This window comes from Lemur catta, chromosome 19 (assembly GCF_020740605.2).
Source record: "Lemur catta isolate mLemCat1 chromosome 19, mLemCat1.pri, whole genome shotgun sequence".
Lineage (NCBI taxonomy): Eukaryota > Metazoa > Chordata > Mammalia > Primates > Lemuridae > Lemur > Lemur catta.
The window spans coordinates 15,682,056-15,699,314 of NC_059146.1; the positions used below are offsets into that span (position 1 = coordinate 15,682,056).

The 17,259-nt window shown below is 37.6% G+C and overlaps 1 protein-coding gene across 1 annotated transcript in view; it reads left to right on the forward strand.

Moving 5' to 3' along the window:
* Positions 1 to 17,024, forward strand: part of MTHFD2L (methylenetetrahydrofolate dehydrogenase (NADP+ dependent) 2 like) — a 76,454-nt gene extending 59,430 nt beyond the window's left edge. The window contains exon 8 of the mRNA XM_045532814.1: positions 15,678 to 17,024. Within this exon, the coding sequence (XP_045388770.1) occupies positions 15,678 to 15,790 (113 nt within the window). The 3' untranslated portion in view covers positions 15,791 to 17,024. The remainder of the gene's footprint in view (positions 1 to 15,677) is intronic.
* Positions 17,025 to 17,259: the final 235 nt, after the last annotated feature.

Sequence of the window (17,259 nt, forward strand, 5' to 3'; positions counted from 1 at the left end):
TGCCTTCTTATTTTTAACTAAGAATGTGTTTTGCTCATGAGAGTATTCTGAAAACATTTCAAAAATGAGAATTATGGGGTAGGTATGTATGCTTAGTGGCACGTACAGATATATACTTCATGTTGCATACTGCTCAACTTGGTAATATCTATTAAATTTAAAAAAAAAAGGAAATGGCAGAGAGAAACAAAAGATACAAGATGAACAGGAAAGAGTATTGGTCTGGGAGACTGAAGAGGTTAGAACTAGCACTGTTGCCTGATAGCTTTGCAACCTCTCTGGCCATCAGTATTATTGATAAATGATAGCAATTATATTAGTGGCCCCTTGCAGCTCTAATGTTTGGTGCGTATCTTGGACATACAACAGGGAGTTACCAAATGATTGTGTAAAAACACTGAGACTTTCAGAAGGAAGGTCAGAGTTTTCTGATCCTATCATCAAATATGCCTATATGATTACTGGTATTTCTCCTGCTACCCTGCTGGTTCATGGAGCCAGAGCACTAGGAAAACCTGGACTTGGTAGAGAAGACCTTGCCAACAAGGTCATGACTCAGCCACCCATAGAAGCAGGCAGGTGATAGGTTTTGACATGTTGCTCTTCAGGTTGTTCATCAGGATTTAACCTGAGGTGAGGGATGATCCCCCAACTGGGAGGGAGGAACTTTAACTCAGGTTATGCCACAAAACTCATAGGTAGCATTTAGCTGCAGATTGCCACAGGGAAAGTGTGGCTGCTTTGTGAGTATCGGTGAAGGTTTCACCATAACTATAGCCAAGATAAGCATTTTGGATGTGGGTAAAATCCAATGTTGAAGTGCATTGTCCTTGTAGAAATCTTTGTTTTATTAATAGAGGAAACTGGGCCACCCATGAAAAGTAGATTACGTTGATGGGAATGATTTATCAACATTAATGGGCAAAGTGTTTGTGATGAAAAAGATGATGATGTCCCAGAGCACATAAAACTTCACATTAAAGGAATGTGCAGAGATATTTCAGGACATTGAAAGGGCAAAGGAGAAAATGTCGGAAGCTGATCCAAACTTAGAAAGGAATCTGACAATTCGCGAAGGCATGGAAAAGATGCTTGCTCCTAATCGTAAATTCTATGACCAGAGGTGGCAAGCACCATTCAAATTATTCTTGACAGAATTTTTACAAAGAAATAAAACACTTTAATTCTCAATATCGCTAATACTTTACATTGCAGTGTACTAAATAAATATTACTTTTACTATTATTTTTAATTCCCTATACATTTATAAACCACAATAAGAGAATTTTTAATGTTTTGACAAAAAATTTCAAAGGTCGTTAAACAATTATAATTTCCCCCGTTGATTATTAAGATTCCTTTGACTGTTTCAACTGTCATTTTTATGGTCTACACTACTGTGAAAACAGCACTGCCTGTATTTATCTCTGTGTCCAATAAAATCTCATGAAATTAATGGTTATATAGTTCAAATTCATATCCAATGCCATAATCACCTGTATTATATGATTATTTAGTTACATTTGATTATAATTTCTCACTATTACTGTCATCATCCATGTAGATTGTTCAGTGTTTGAGGTATTGTTTGCTTCTCATCTTCCTAGAGAATCATACACTGGTCCAAGTTAGGCCTTTCCTACAAAGCCATGCTCTCTGGGTGTTTTTAGGAATAAATAGGGCCTTAAAGTTATTACTAAATTGTAGTGCTATTTTGTTTTGTATTGATCCTCAGTTATAGAACTCAAGATAGTTCATCATTGTTCCCAGCCTCTGACAAATATTTACCATTCCCCTTCAGTCACCTGAACACACCAAGCCCCCTCCAACTTCAGACATTAAAGGAAGAAACAGTATTTCTAAGCATCTTTGGTAAATTATTTTGTTTTTTCTTTGTGTAAGAATTTCTTTGTATTACTAATAATCACGCAATGAATAATCTATTTGAAAATTTTTTATTTGCTATATAGATTATTTTTTAACTGTGCGATACACCTACTTTTACCTACAATTCCTTTTCACCATTTTCTATTGTAGCTTCGAAAGAAGCTTCATACATTTCTGACAAAGAAAGCTGTATTCTCTAAGGATAAAAATAAGAGATTATGCAGTACGACTGATAAGTAACTTCTTCCTAACAAACCGGAAGACAGTCTGTAGTCCTAGACTCAGAAGCTCATAATTATACTGGTTTTATAACAGCAATTCACCGAATGGATTTGGTCGGCTGAACAATCTAATTAACGACTTCCCATGCTGTTAATTCAGTTAACCTTGCTCATCTTGGTGAACTCTTAAGCCTTGTTTATGCCTCATAGCTAACACACAGACATTTCTATTATTAATAATGTACTCTTTTGAAGCGTTAATAGCTTTGCTTCAGTTTTATGACGCATTCTACAGGGATGGAGGTGGAACAGAAAGAACTGGAATGTCTGTTTCTGATTGCCTGCGATCTCTTCTCCCTGTCTTCCAACCCTGACCGTGCATCTCCACTCATTGCTTTATGTCAAAACATGGAATAAAATAATACAGGGAAGAACTGGTGAAAAGAAAGCAAAGAGATAGGAAGGAGGAACAATGTGCAGGCATTTTTCCCAAAATCAAAATAGATGGGGTTAATGTTTAAGAGTGACTTTCCTCTCTCTGCTGTCTTACAGTTATAGGATAATAAATAGAAATTATAGAGCTAAGTCTAAGGATATGTTATATTATTGATTAAACTGACTTAAATTATAAAAGTAATCACAGTTTATGGAAAAGAATGTCTACTCTTCCAACACAACAAGTATTATCATTATTTTTTTACTAGAGTTGCTTCCAAATGTTTTATGTATACAGATATTACATAGTTTTAGGAATATATGACTTATGCACTTACACTTTTATCAGTAATTTTCATGCTGAGGTCCTAGTTCATGGTTATGTTCAGTGAGTATATCATGATTTGTTTTACCTTTTCTTTCATTAAACACTTAGGTTGTTTTCCCTTTTTTCACTCTAAGTATTACACCCAATTATAGGTTAAGCTGCTATGACAAAGGGGCACCAAAATGCATTAACTCGAGATAAGTTAGCCCTCTCCCATAGAAGTCTGGATTTCGGTAGACAGTCAAAGGAGTGAGGCAGTTCTGCTTTGTTTCAGGGATACTGTTTCCATCTCTCTTACAGTTTGTATTAGTTTGTGAGAGTTGTCCTAACAAAATAACACAGATGTAATCTTCTATTATATTCTATTAATAGAATATAATCCTTCTATATTATATTTGAAGCTTTAATAGCTTTGCTATTAAAGATTCAGTGACCTAATCTTCTATCTATATTGTATTAATAGAATATAATCTTCTATCATATTCTATTCATTATATTCTATTCACCTTCATGGTAAGGTGAAAGGGAGGGCCCAGGACAAGAAGCTCCACCGTTAAGAAAGTTGAACTAGAAGGTGCATGCATCACTCCTGTTAACATTCTATGGACCTGAACTAGTCACATGAGGAGTGAGAGAGATGTGGAATCCATAGGCTCTGGATGGGAGGACAGACTTGGATGAATAACAATCCACGCTGTACATGAGAACTTAAAGACTGATCTCTTACCTGGGATGGAAAAGAGAGAGATTTCTTTATCCAGTATCCACATACCATTCAGTCTATCTATCCTAAATCCATTCAGTTCTGAAAACCTCAGGGGGCAATCTCATCATTGTCAGCTTGCTTTCGAATTGGTTTCAAAGTATATTCTATTGATTAACTCTTTCCTGAGGGGTTGGTAGATGCCTACTGTCATTGAAGTCACATGTTGGCTCAGATCTTATATTCTGAACTTCCTGTAGGTTGAAGATATACAGATTGCAATAAAATCTGTATAGATAGGCCAGGCGCGGTGGCTCATGTCTGTAATCCTAGCACTCTGAGAGGCCGAGGTGGGAGATTACTTGAGCTCAGGAGTTCGAGACCAGCCTTAGCAAGAGAAAGACCCCGTCTCTACTAAAAATAGAAAACTTAGTCGGGTGTGGTGGTGCATACCTCTAGTCCCAATTACTTGGGAGGCTGAGGCAGGAGTATTGTTTGAGCCCAGGAGTTTGAGGTTACTATGAGCTAGGCTGGTGCCACAGCACTCTAGCCTGGGTGACAGAGTGAGATTCTGTCTCAAAAAAAAAACAAAAACAAAAAAAAACTGCATAGATAGTACAGCCTCACCTAAATGTCTTCAATTCTAACTAAACTTATTATTCAATCATTGATAGAGATTAGATATTTATTGACCACTTTATGCAATTTTGAAATTTTATTACGTGCTGTTGTAGTTTTTAGTTTTCATATCTCTATCTTCACTGGACTTATTTTTAATCTCTTGATCATTATTGATCATTTTAATATAGCCCTTCAAATTCTTCAAATTAGATTAATTCATTCCATTTTCCAGTACTTATTTAGCACCTGCTGTGTGTCAGGCATTGTCACAGGCACTTGGGATACAACAGTACCCTGAATAGACAAAGTCTTTACCCACAAGTAGCTTATATTCTGGTTAGAGGAGACAGATAATAAACAAATACATATATATGCATATAGTATATAAGGCAGTGTGTAGTGTTACAAAAATAAGATCAGGCGGCTAGAGAACGATGGGGTGGAGTTGCTTAGAAAGGGTTGTCTCAAGAACTGCTCACTGCTAACCTGAACAGACATGAAGGAGAGAGCCTTATGAATATATGAGGCAGGAACATTCCAGACAAATGGAGCAGTAAATGCAGAGACTGTGGGGGGGAGCATGCTTGGTGGTTTTAATGAGCTGCAGGGGGACTACTGTAATTGGGACACAGTGAGTCAGGGGGAGAGTGGTAGAGCCGAAAGTTAAAGAGGTAGCAGCCATGGTGCCATATCACATAGGGCCTTACAGACTGTGGAAAGGAATTTGGATTTTGCTCTAAGGCAATGCAGAGCCACTGGAGGATTGGGGCAAAGAAATGACATTTGACTTGTATTTTAACAGGATCATTCTGGCTTCTGAATGACACATAGGCTATAGAGACGTAGGGTATAAATAGGGGTTCCTGTTAAGATGCTATTGTAATTGTCCAAGTAAGAAATGATGGGGTGTGGACTAGGGTGAAAATAGGCAAAGAGGTTAGATGGTACATATAATTTAAGAGGAGAGTTAGAATGATTAGTTAAATGATTAGATATGAGGGAAAGAGAAGAATCAAGTGTGACTCCAAGGGCTTTGGAATAAGCAAGAGTGGAGGTGCCAGTTCTAGAATCCTTTTGAGATGAATCTTACAGGTTCAATGAATTTTACCCAAGTATGTGTATTTAGGGTAGAGAGTGGGCAGAGAGGAAGAAGAGGCTCTTTCTAGAATGCGGGAACAGCAGATCAAAGTCAAGGAGGAAAATTCTTACAACAGTCCTAACGTACTCAATAGTAGGCCCAGCACAGTCTGTTGAAGGAGGGAAGCATGATGTTGTGAACAAACGTGCCCCACGTAGCTGGAGCTTTGCCTAGCATTTTTTCAAAAGAATCTTCACTGGGCAGGAAATCTCTTCCACAAAGGGAGCCTCTAATTTGGGACTCGATCTGGTCAGGATTATTTCTCAAAATCCCAATACCCGAACATGAGGACAGAAAAGGGTTTGGAATTATTAAATATAGAGAAGCCCAATACCATTCTTCTTAGCAACTACTAGATATGGAACAAAAAAACCCCTGGAATGCTTTTTAAGCATCTTTCCATCTGTGTTTTCTCTTCTTTTGATGCTTTGCATTTGAAACCTCAAAGATATCTTCCACTCCCTGCTCTTTTTATATTACGTCTGACCTTTCAAAAAGACTATGTTTTGGAGTGCAGCTGACTTGGGTTTGAATCCTAACTCTATTGCTGCAAACAATTATGGTCTTAGGTAACTCACTTCACCTCTCTGAGACTCGATTTTATCATGTGAAAAACTGAGATAATAATACCTATCTTATAGAATTGTTGTGCAGATTAAATGAAATAATCACCTTACATAAGCTAATTAATGTATGTGAGTTGCTGAGCATAATGCCTGGCAGAAAACAGCGTGTGTGTGTGTGTGTGTGTGTGTGTGTGTGTGTATGTGTGCATGCTATTCACCCTCTCTCTCCACGCACACTGCACCACTCGCTCACAACTGTATAACTTCACATTCCAGACACCACCATACTTGTTACTTTTCTGGCCTCAGCTCTCTGGTCTAGTCTGTTCCGCACTCAACCACCGTATGAATCAACTTTAAGGCACTCATGTTTATCTCCGTCTTCTCCAGTCTCCTGTTGTAGGTTTCATCCACCTTCCTCCTTTTGCTCTTAATCCTATACCACTTTACACTTTGATTTAATTGTTCCCAACTAGATTGCGCACCTCTTTAAGGTGAGCTTCTTGTCTTAGTTTTCTTTTGTATCTCCATCCCACACCAGGTCTCAGCCTTCCCAGTCATACCACCGGTCATTTCTGTGCACATCCTTCGTACTTTTAAATCTGCAGTGTCACTCTTATATGACGTAAGTTGCCTTAATGAGAACAAAAGCTCCCACTCAAGGTAGCTGCAAATGCATTATTAATCCACAGCAACCTATATCCATTAATAATACACCCATTGGTTCATTCATTGATTGACTCAGCACATATTTAATGAGCGCTGCTTCATACCAGGCACTGTTTGAGGTATTGGGTGTATAGCCATGCACATAGTAGACAAACTCCCTGGAAGTTATATTTTCCAGATTATGTCCAAGTAAGCTTTTTTAAGAAGTGGTTTTGGCACTGGTTACTCCCAAGTGGGTGTTCTACAACATGGGACAGTAAGACCATGTTACCAGTTTCTAAGGAAACAGGACTGTTCTTAAACTATATCACTTTTACAAAACTATTCATCTGTGATATTGTAAAGAACCCAATGAATGTGACTCCCCACCACCTCACCTTTCAGTGTTAATCATTTAAGTTGATGATACAGTTGATCAGTCTGACTCAAAAGATCAACTTTTTATGGGAGATGATTATAAAAGGTAATCTAAAAGTCCAGCTTTTGGCCGGGCGCGGTGGCTCACGCCTGTAATCCTAGCACTCTGGGAGGCCGAGGCGGGTGGATCGCTCGAGGTCAGGAGTTCGAGGCCAGCCTGAGCGAGACCCCGTCTCTACTAAAAATAGAAATAAATTATTGGACAACTAAAAATATATATAGAAAAAATTAGCCGGGCATGGTGGCGCATGCCTGTAGTCCCAGCTACTCGGGAGGCTGAGGCAGTAGGATCACTTAAGCCCAGGAGTTTGAGGTTGCTGTGAGCTAGGCTGACGCCACGGCACTCACTCTAGCCCGGGCAACAGAGTGAGACTCTGTCTCAAAAAAAAATAAAATAAAATAAAAGTCCAGCTTTTTAGTATTAGGGAAAACTGAATACTTTAAGCCTCAGGTGATCTGTTCCAATCATTTGGAAAAGTTGATGGACGTTGTAAAAGCCTCTAAGGGGGAGACTGTCACTAATACTGCGATCATAGAACCCACAGAGGTCATTTCATAAAACAAGTGGTCACTAGGAGGTCCCAATCATCGATGAGCCAGCTGCCTGCACCGTGGCTTACAACATAGGCTGGTTCGTGTGAAGTCTGGGTCTTTGAAAGCAAGTCAACCTTTAGGGACAGTCTATTTAGTAGAATGTATTTGACACTGAATGAGCTACCTTTGTAGAGAAGAGTTAAAGTAGAAGCACAAAGAGTAAATTCATAGGAACTGGAGAAGCATCTGACGACTCTGCAAGTTTTTCTTCTTCTCTTACACTGTGATTAGATTTTTGTAGCTGTTTCTCAGTGCCCCATAGTAAAAGACAAAAATCTATGGGAAGGGCATTCTTTCTCCTCCTATCTCAGGTTGGTTAAGGCAGGCCACTGAGATCAAGGCCCTGCCAAGAGATCCGGAGGATCCTCCAAACAGCGGATCTAGTTACAGATTTGTCACTCTGACAGGAATACTCAGTGGCTGGAGGAGAAAGGATTAATGGGGGAAGAAAAGGATTGGGGAGGATGATAAGAATAGATGATTATTTTGTTTTTTTAAAGACATTATGAAAGAGAGATATTTTAGTAATTTTCCCAGCTTTGGTAGTTACCAGAAATATCATAGCAGCATTGCTACCCCTGCTGACTAAAATGGAGGTGGCAATGACAGCTGACAACACCCATGGTCAGAAAGGTTTCACTGATAAGTCATAGAATACAGAGAAAACAATTTTATACTTTCCCCAAGTGATTAATTGATTTGCAATTTGGCTCCACTGACTGTCTTCTAAATGGTATAAGTGGTATTTTTAGATATTTACATCTATGATGCAGCTTATGAGATATATAGAGATTTAATTTAATGTAAAAGCAAAAAAAAAAAAACATTAGCCAGGGGAGGGGTAAAAAAAAAAAAAAATTAGCCAACCTACAGATACAGATGGCAAAGTAAATAGGTGAGGGTACAGCTCCCCAAGCTGATGAAGCCAACACAATTTGTATAGAAAAGTAGATCTCAGTCTCATACTCTTCTACCCCATTAGGGAAATAACCCTTCCTGTCCTATTACTGCCCACAGGATGTTGTGATAACATCTTCATATATGTAGAAAACTTGTACAAACCTCAGGAATCAGGCAACTGGACAAATGTAAGAGGAAGCTTAGTGACTTGCCTCTGGGGCACTGGATTCCCTGTTGCCTTGCAGTTCAGTGCTGAGCCATTCCCTTGTTAAGGAGCCCTTTTTGGCTCATCGTGTTCTTAAGTGTCATTTTTATATCAACCATGTGAGAAAGTGGGGTGTTTTATGTATTACCTCCTGAGTCATACTAGTTCTGCCGTCCTATGCCATTCAGGTTTTTCTGGTTGTTATTCCTGTATTTCATTTTCCTGAAGCTTGTCTCCCCTTCATTATAGTAGATATGTTTGAGAGGCCATGCCTAAGTGGCTTGCATTTAGAAGCATGGGAAAATTCTTCAACCATTTAATTTAGACAATTACGTATATATACTAGGAGGCTGAAATTCACATGAGAGAAGCAAGGCATTTTTGCTGCAGATGAGGAATCATCCCTCTTCCTTTAGGGGGAAGGAGTGGCTTTTTAAAAATTAGTTGTATTGTCAGAAATCAGACATGAGCCATATAGTCCTTCTGTTTTGTTTTGTTTTATTTTAATGAATAGTAGAGTTTGACAAGGAAACTGCTTAACACTATAAACTAACAAACATGTAATGAAATATTATTCTTTGCTTATTGGTACCTAAACAGAAAAGTTAAAACATTTAGCTATAAAACACAAATGTAAACCTACTTCCTATAAGATGCATCATAATCTGTTTTAAGTGACAGGGAATTGTATAAAATAGAAAGAGAAATAAAACAATACTCGAGGAACTTGAGACATCAGTTCCTCTTCCTCCATCCAAAAGTAGATTTATACAGCACAAATATATTCTTTGACTTGGCCAGAATATACAATTTTCAAAATGCACTAGCAAAATTGATTCTGCTTAGATACATCTGAAAATTCTATTACGTGGGCCTTTGGGAGGTGTATATAGTTTACTTAAGAAACTCACTATCTGACAAGGAATTAAGAGAGTTTTCCAAACAATATATCTTAGATGAGAATTTGGATTATTAAGTGCCAGGCCCTGGGAATATGGGAACATAAAGTTTCCAGAGGAAATAATGACACAGAACACACAAGCCAGAGGAGACACCCTGTCATAAAGCCTGGGTTTCTGGTGCCACAAGGTTAATGAGCACATACTTTTAATTTTATTCTTACTTAAGTTGTTAAAGGGCATTTTAACATCTCTTATGTTGCTGTTAGTATCCATCATGAGTGATCTTTCTGCACCTAGAGACCATATGTCACCCTTATTTATTTTCCAGAGGCACACATACAGACAGGACACCTAGTTTCTGCCATCATCCCTATAATCACCTCAAATTTTAAACATAAGTGTTTAAAATAACCTGTTCTTAATACCTATTGTTTTTATCCTGGTATTGGAAAATTGCTGTCTTCAAGTAAGAATAGTGGAAATAATGTCAAGTTAAGTCTGTCTGAATTCTTCCCTATAGAAACCTGAAGCCCATAACATAGAAAATAAAAAGTGGTCGTCCATATAGTGGAGAAGGGGGAACACAGCAGGTTAGGCTGAAAAAGGGTTTCTTGGCTACTCATTTAATGACATACAAGAGCCTGAAACTTTATGAAAATGCAACATGAGTGTCTCCTTTTAATTTTCTTCTAAAAATTATTTAGTGGCATACAGTTTTCTCTAAAATTTCTCATCTTACAAAACTGGCACTGTATAAATAATAAAGTTCATTCCAAAAAGACTTTTTAAAAAGGTTATTCACCTTGAACACGGTAACTACAGCTACCATCTACCAACCTAAGGTTCCTGACCTTGGAGTCCTGCGGCCCATGACCACCTCCCCAGCCTCTTCTCTTTCTTCTCCCTGTTTTCATCTTGAGCTGAACTTCTTCCAGCTCCTCCATAGCGTTAGATTCATTGTCAAGTCCAAGACCCCTTTGCTTTTACTCCTCTCCACATCTGCACTGCCTTTCTCTCTCCTTTTCTTTCCCTCTCGGGCATCCTCAGATCTTGCAGCTTTTCTGCAACTTTCCAAATCTGTCTCTCACCTCCATATCTAATCTCTGTTCTTTCTTTGAGGTGCTCCCACAAGAACCTGCACTTATTCCCGCATCAGTGAGTCTCGTTTTATTTTGTTATTTTTGACTTTATCTCCTTTCCCTCCACGCCAGATGTTGAGCTCACTTCATTAGAGAAATGTACAAACACAGAACCAGCGGTTTCCCCATTTGATTTTATGCTGCCTCAAGATACATGTGTTTTCCAAATGTTAAAAACACATTAACCGTTGCTCTTAGGTTAATATCCAAAATTTTTGATATTCTTTCCTAGGCCCTACATAAACCAAACCCTGCCTACCCCTTCCACGTCCTGGCCTGCAGCTCTCCCCCTTTACCCCTGCATCCCAGCCATCCTGGCCTTCTTGTGGTGTTTCCAAGAGTTCAAGCTGCTTTCCACCTGCTTATCACAAACATTGCCCCCCACAGAGAATTCTATCTATTCTCCAGCTCTCTATGTTACCTGGGAAAGTTTGGCATAGTTACGCCCACATACACACAGTGCTCGGCTCAGGTAGGTCTCCCTTACACATTCAGCAGTGCAGAATGCATCTCGTGTGTAGCACATACCATAGCCATAGCTCAATTCTTATTTAGGTAATCGTATCTTTAATGTCTATCTTATCAATCAGACTATAAGCTCCAAGGAGCAGTAACTGTGTCTATCTTGGTCAAGAAACATTTGCTGTGAATCTGTCTGGTCCAGTTTGTAGCATGTGTGGGAACAGTGAACAACAAAGGATAGGGTTAGGAAATGATGCAACACAAAGATGTTGGGCCAGATGATAAAAGACCTTGATTGCCATGACAAATAATTTATATTTTATCCTAGAGACAGTGAAGATCCATCAAATGTCTGTAAGCTGAAATAATTAAATGATATGGGTTTTAAAGAAGAAATCTGGCGGTAGATTGTATGGCTGACATGGTAGACTTGGAGCAAAAAGACTGTGGGGTTAGCAGGTTCCGCAAAGGAAATAACATTTGTACTAGATCTGAGAAGGAAGAATAAATATTCATCAGATGGAGAAGTAAGGGAAAGGCCTGTTAGACAAGGAAAATGAGTGTGTATAAAGGCAAATCTGACATCCAAAATGACTGATTTTAAACAGTACTCTCTTTTCTTTCTATACAACTGAACACAGGCATTCGTAACATTCTAAATCATGCTGGCAATGCCATAGCACTTTCATGGAAATCAATGAAATTTACTTTGCAGGGTCTAAAGTTTGCGGAGGTCATTCAAATAAATTGTCCTGATGATTACTGCCTTTGCTCAAAATATTCTTATTTTCAGGAACTAGATTTAACCATTACCATGTCATTTCTAAGTTTCATTCCACAGAGCAATTTCCATACAATAGGAACTGGTGATTGTTTTATTTACCTCAATTGTCAGTCTCAATTAACTCTAAAATCATGTTGACTTGGTAAAATTGAATCTAATCCTGGTTTTGCCATATGTGTTCATTAGCCTTTAATGAAAATGCTGTTATCAATCAAGATCTATTAATAATAGCTGTTTCTCACACATATAAAACTTCTGGTATTTCCCTTAAACACACACACATACTCCCACAATCAAGTCTGAAGGAAATGACTGCCCTATAATGCTTCCGTATTTCTTTTCAATGGAGCATATAGAACACCTTTTCCCCCCACGTAATAGGATTAATCTTTAAAAGCATCATCTTCTTCAAGCAGGTGCAATACCTTGTCTGCCCTCAGGGAAAGACCAGCCAATGAGAGGTTATTTCTGGTGATGTAATACTGTTAATTTTTTTCAGACAGATGCTTTTCAGAGCATCATGCATGAACTGAATTTAACTCTTTCTCACATGACTAATTTTAGCTCATAAGCTACCTCTGGTATTTCATTAAAAAACTGCTTAGGCTAGCCATGAAATAGTTAAGCAAAAATCATTAGACTAGAGAATTTTTTTTTTTTCTGTTTTGAGACAGAGTCTTATTCTGTTGCCCGGGCTAGAGTGCTGTGGCGTCAGCCTAGCTCACAGCAACCTCAAACTCCTGGGCTTAAGCAATCCTACTGCCTCAGCCTCCCGAGTAGCTGGGACTACAGGCATGCACCACCATGCCCACCTAATTTTTTCTATATATTTTTAGTTGTCCAGCTAATTTCTTTCTATTTTTAGTAGAGACAGGGTCTCGCTGTTGCTCAGGCTGGTCCTGACCTCCTGAGCTCAAAGGATCCACCCGCCTTAGCCTCCCAGAGTGCTAGGATTACAGGCGTGAGCCACCGCACCCAGCCAGACTAGAGAATTTTTTAAAGCATTGGCACCTGTACCCACTGGCACTTGCCAATAACTCCCCACCTTTCTTGAGGAATCACGTCCATACCCTGATCCTCCTGTAAATAGACAAAGTTACATTAACACTAGGCAGCAGCAGACAAGCTCATGTTTCTTTCTCACATGGATACTCATGAAAATAATATCAGAAGACCTAACATATTTTTAAATCAAATTCATCACTGTCTGCCTTTCATGTGTATGCATAAACTTTACCTTCATAGCTATCTACTTTATCTCAAAGATAAAAAAAAAGAAACAAATATTTAAATAACTAGATATGTTAAGAATATTATCTTCTGCCTGGTGAGTAATTTGAAGGGCTCCATTGATGCTGCTAAATGCTTATTTATATCCAGAGACGCCTGAGCCCGGGTCACGTGAAGACCATTTAGCCATCACACAGTCTAATTCTATGACGTGATCGGGAGGACAGGGTGAATATGTGTCGGTTTCTACCAGTAAAGTGTGCAAAAATGCAGACACTGAGCTGAAAAAATTTGGCAGGTGTTATTTCATGCAACAGCTCATTCCTAGTCTCCTCCACCCATACCTCACTTTTTGAGCAAAAGAATGCAATAGTAAACATGTTCTGTGAAAAACTTAATTTGGAAGAGGAAAGTTCAGTGGTTTATCTGATCTGACACGAGAAATAAAGCACCTAAGACTGTTAAGCCAGTTGTATAATTTGAAGCATAAGATGTAATTTAAAGATGATGAGTTATGAGTACTAATAGTAAAAATATGGGAAAATTAATATGTTAGAACCTTTTCCTCTTAGTTTCCTTTTTTTTTTTCCTAAGAATATTCTCCTAACACTTTGAGACAACTGAGTTAATTTCTGTCACTTGAGCCATTCTTGGGACTTTTCTACTTGTTCAGCTAATGATAATGCAGTTGCTTTGGGATGGGGTGAAATCATGGAATTATAGAATGTTTCACACCCGGCTGATTAAAAGCAATAATCACAACAACTTGGCTTCTGCCTTCCCGGTGCTGGTATGTACTTAAGGGAGCAGACAGTGCAGGGTGCTGTTCCACAATGCGAATAGGTATAAAATTATTGGAAACATAGTGGTGGAACTTTAAGTTCTATTTTGGAGGGGTGAGTTTTGAGGAAAATTATAGAGGTGACATTTTATTGGCTCTTAAAGAATAATAAGGAGTTTCTTGTTTGGATAAGGTGGAACAATGTTCCAGGTAGAAGGGACAGTTAGAGCAGGAAGAAAGGACCAAAAATTCATTGCTATTTGTGGATTGGCTACTAACCCAGTCTAATGTTTCTGCAGCATAGAGTTCCATATGGCAATGGAAAGGGTGTGTGCTCTATGTGTAGAGAGGCTTTTTGGAACACTGAAATATCACCTTCCAAATCACAGTATTCTTATCTCTTGTATATAACATACTACCAGAAGATTTATGACACACATTTGCTGGATTTTTTTTTTTTGGTTATGTATTTAAGCTTATTTGGACTTTTGTTCAAGTAAAACAATATTATTAATTTGCTTTTCCTATGATTAAAAAGATTATTCCAATGTAGTATCCCACTTTAAATAAAGGTAAATATCACAAACCACCTTTCAAGAGAGTAGTATACATTGTGCAAAAATAATATTTAAGCTCTAGCGAACATCTGTTGGTTTTGATTCATGTAGAAGTGTATATGAGCAAACTTATAAAAGTATTTCTTTGAGTATACAGATGCTCCTCAACTTACGATGTTGTTATGTCCCGATAAACCCATCTTAAGTTAAAAGTATCATAAATTTAAAATGCATTTAATACATCTAACCTACCAAACAGCACAGCTTAGCCCAGCCTACCTTAAACATGCCCAGAATGCTTAGATGAGCCTACAGTTGGGCAAAATCACCTGGCAGTGCAGTGCCCTGTAGAGCATTTGTCGTTCACCTTTGTGATTCCGTGGATGACTGGGAGCTTCGACTCGCTGCCACTGCCCAGCATATGAGAGAGTATTGAATCACGTATCACTAACCTGGGAAAAGATTACAATTCAAAATTTGAAATATTGTTTCTACTGAATATATATGGCTTTTACACTGTTGTAATCAAAAAATCATAATTCAAACCATCACAAGGCGGGGACCATCTAGATTCACTGAATGAGTCTTCATACCTTTGAACAGGACTATATATGTGCTCAGTAATTCAAATATATTTAATGATATTTATTAGATTACACTGGAATTTATTACCCACACATACATGGTGATACTGTTGTAACAGGAATAATTCGATTTAATGGATGGTATGTGCTGAACTGTCAATATTCTGTCTCCCTTTTGTGACCAATATCATGTGTTTTAGAAGTAGTTAACTAGAATTAAAAGTAATTGGTTCAATCATAGGTTACAGCTTTTCATCACGTAAAACTAACAGAGCTACATGTAGATATTAACTTACAGTCTTGGTCCCACTGTGTTCTTTTGGTCCACCTTAGATGTCATACACAGAAGTATTTGTCTAAGTGAGTGCGTGTGTGTGTGTGTGTGTGTGTATACACGTGCGTGTGCATTAGAGCCTATTTTATTATAAAAATGATTTGAGATGGTTAGAGTTATATGTGTAATATAGAAAAATTCATTGCATTCAGCATGTTTAAAAATATGAAATTCTCAGATAAATTTGAAACTAAAGAATACTCTCTGTTTTCTCCATCAGCTGTTAAGAAGAAAGCTAGCTTTATCACTCCAGTCCCAGGAGGCGTGGGACCCATGACGGTGGCAATGCTTCTGAAGAATACCCTTCTGGCAGCTAAAAAAATCATTTATTAGATCACATGACAGAATGAAGCAAACTGAAGTCATGTATTTATTTATTTGACAAAAGGCAAAACCTTTATATTTTACTACAAAGCTATTTATTTCTGCATTGTATTTATTTTTTCATGGATGGAATTGTTGTGGATCAGATGATTCACATAACTTTATGCATTTCCTGCTAACTTATTTTGAGTTTTATGGAAAAAAAAGCAATTTCAATGAAAATTTTGGTAACAGTTGTTTTATTTTGAGGATATTTGTTCATACTGTTAAAACAATAAAGGGCTCATAATAAATATATTTTTGACACAAATATCACACACAGTATGTTTTCAACAAATGTCTTGTCAACCAGATGGGCACCCATGTAACTTGTTATTTAAGTTTTGCCATGGCATGCTCAAATTTTTAATATATTAAGGTCTATGTCATAAGCTGAAAAAGAACTTGCTAAAAGAAAGACAGAATATTGAAAATAAAATCTTGATCTCAGATATCTCCCAAATGCATCCAACAAGACCACCCTACTGAGAAAAGATGTTCTATTTAAGGAAATAAAAACATTCCAGAAAGGCAAAAAATGCAGTGCTACTTGGAAAGCAATGATTCCATCACATCATAAATGACTACCTACCACAGTAAAAGTATATGAATAATATGTTAGGTTTACATTTCATTTCTTTTTTCTTTGAAAAAACATTTGGACAGTACCTTCACCAAGCAATAATGAAAAAATCCAATAATAAATAAATACACAAAACTAAAGTTGTATTTTCCCATAAATATCAGACAAATATGATGTGGTATAAGTGACGTCATCATTACAGAATAGCAAATGCTACTGCTAAGTTTGTTCACAAATTCAGAAATCTAGTAGGAAATCATGATACTGTCAATGTGCCAGAACTAAACCTTATGATACATCTAAAGACCTACTGCTTTCTTGCCCACAGTTCTTCCCTCTTCTGTTATGGTATTTGGTCCTCAATGCAGATGCAATGTTTCTAACACAATTTAAATAAGTAAATACATGTGAATGCCATTAAAATCTATTTTGAGTCTACTGGAGCCATGTAATTGCTACTGTGTTTTCATGCGTATATCCCAGTATATTTATGTACCAATAATTATTCTTACCCAATGCATGTCTTGATCAGTGTGTACTCTTGATCATTTGTGTGAAAATAGACTAGATGTTTATAATTAATAACATTTCAACTGTATAATAAAAGCAATTTGAAGAATAGCTGTATTCTCTTTTCTTAAGATAGCTGTAAATTTCTTTTTTCATGTATTTGTTACCCATATCTTTACTGCATGCTGGGGAAATATATAAGTTTCTAAAACATGAAGGAAAAGGTTCTATAGTATGTTCCCCAAACAGTCCATCCCAATCTTTGTCTCCCCAACAGAAGTTTAAATTCAAAGCTCCCAAGCAAACATTTCGGGAAGGGCCTCTTTAATTTTTAAACGTCCCTAAC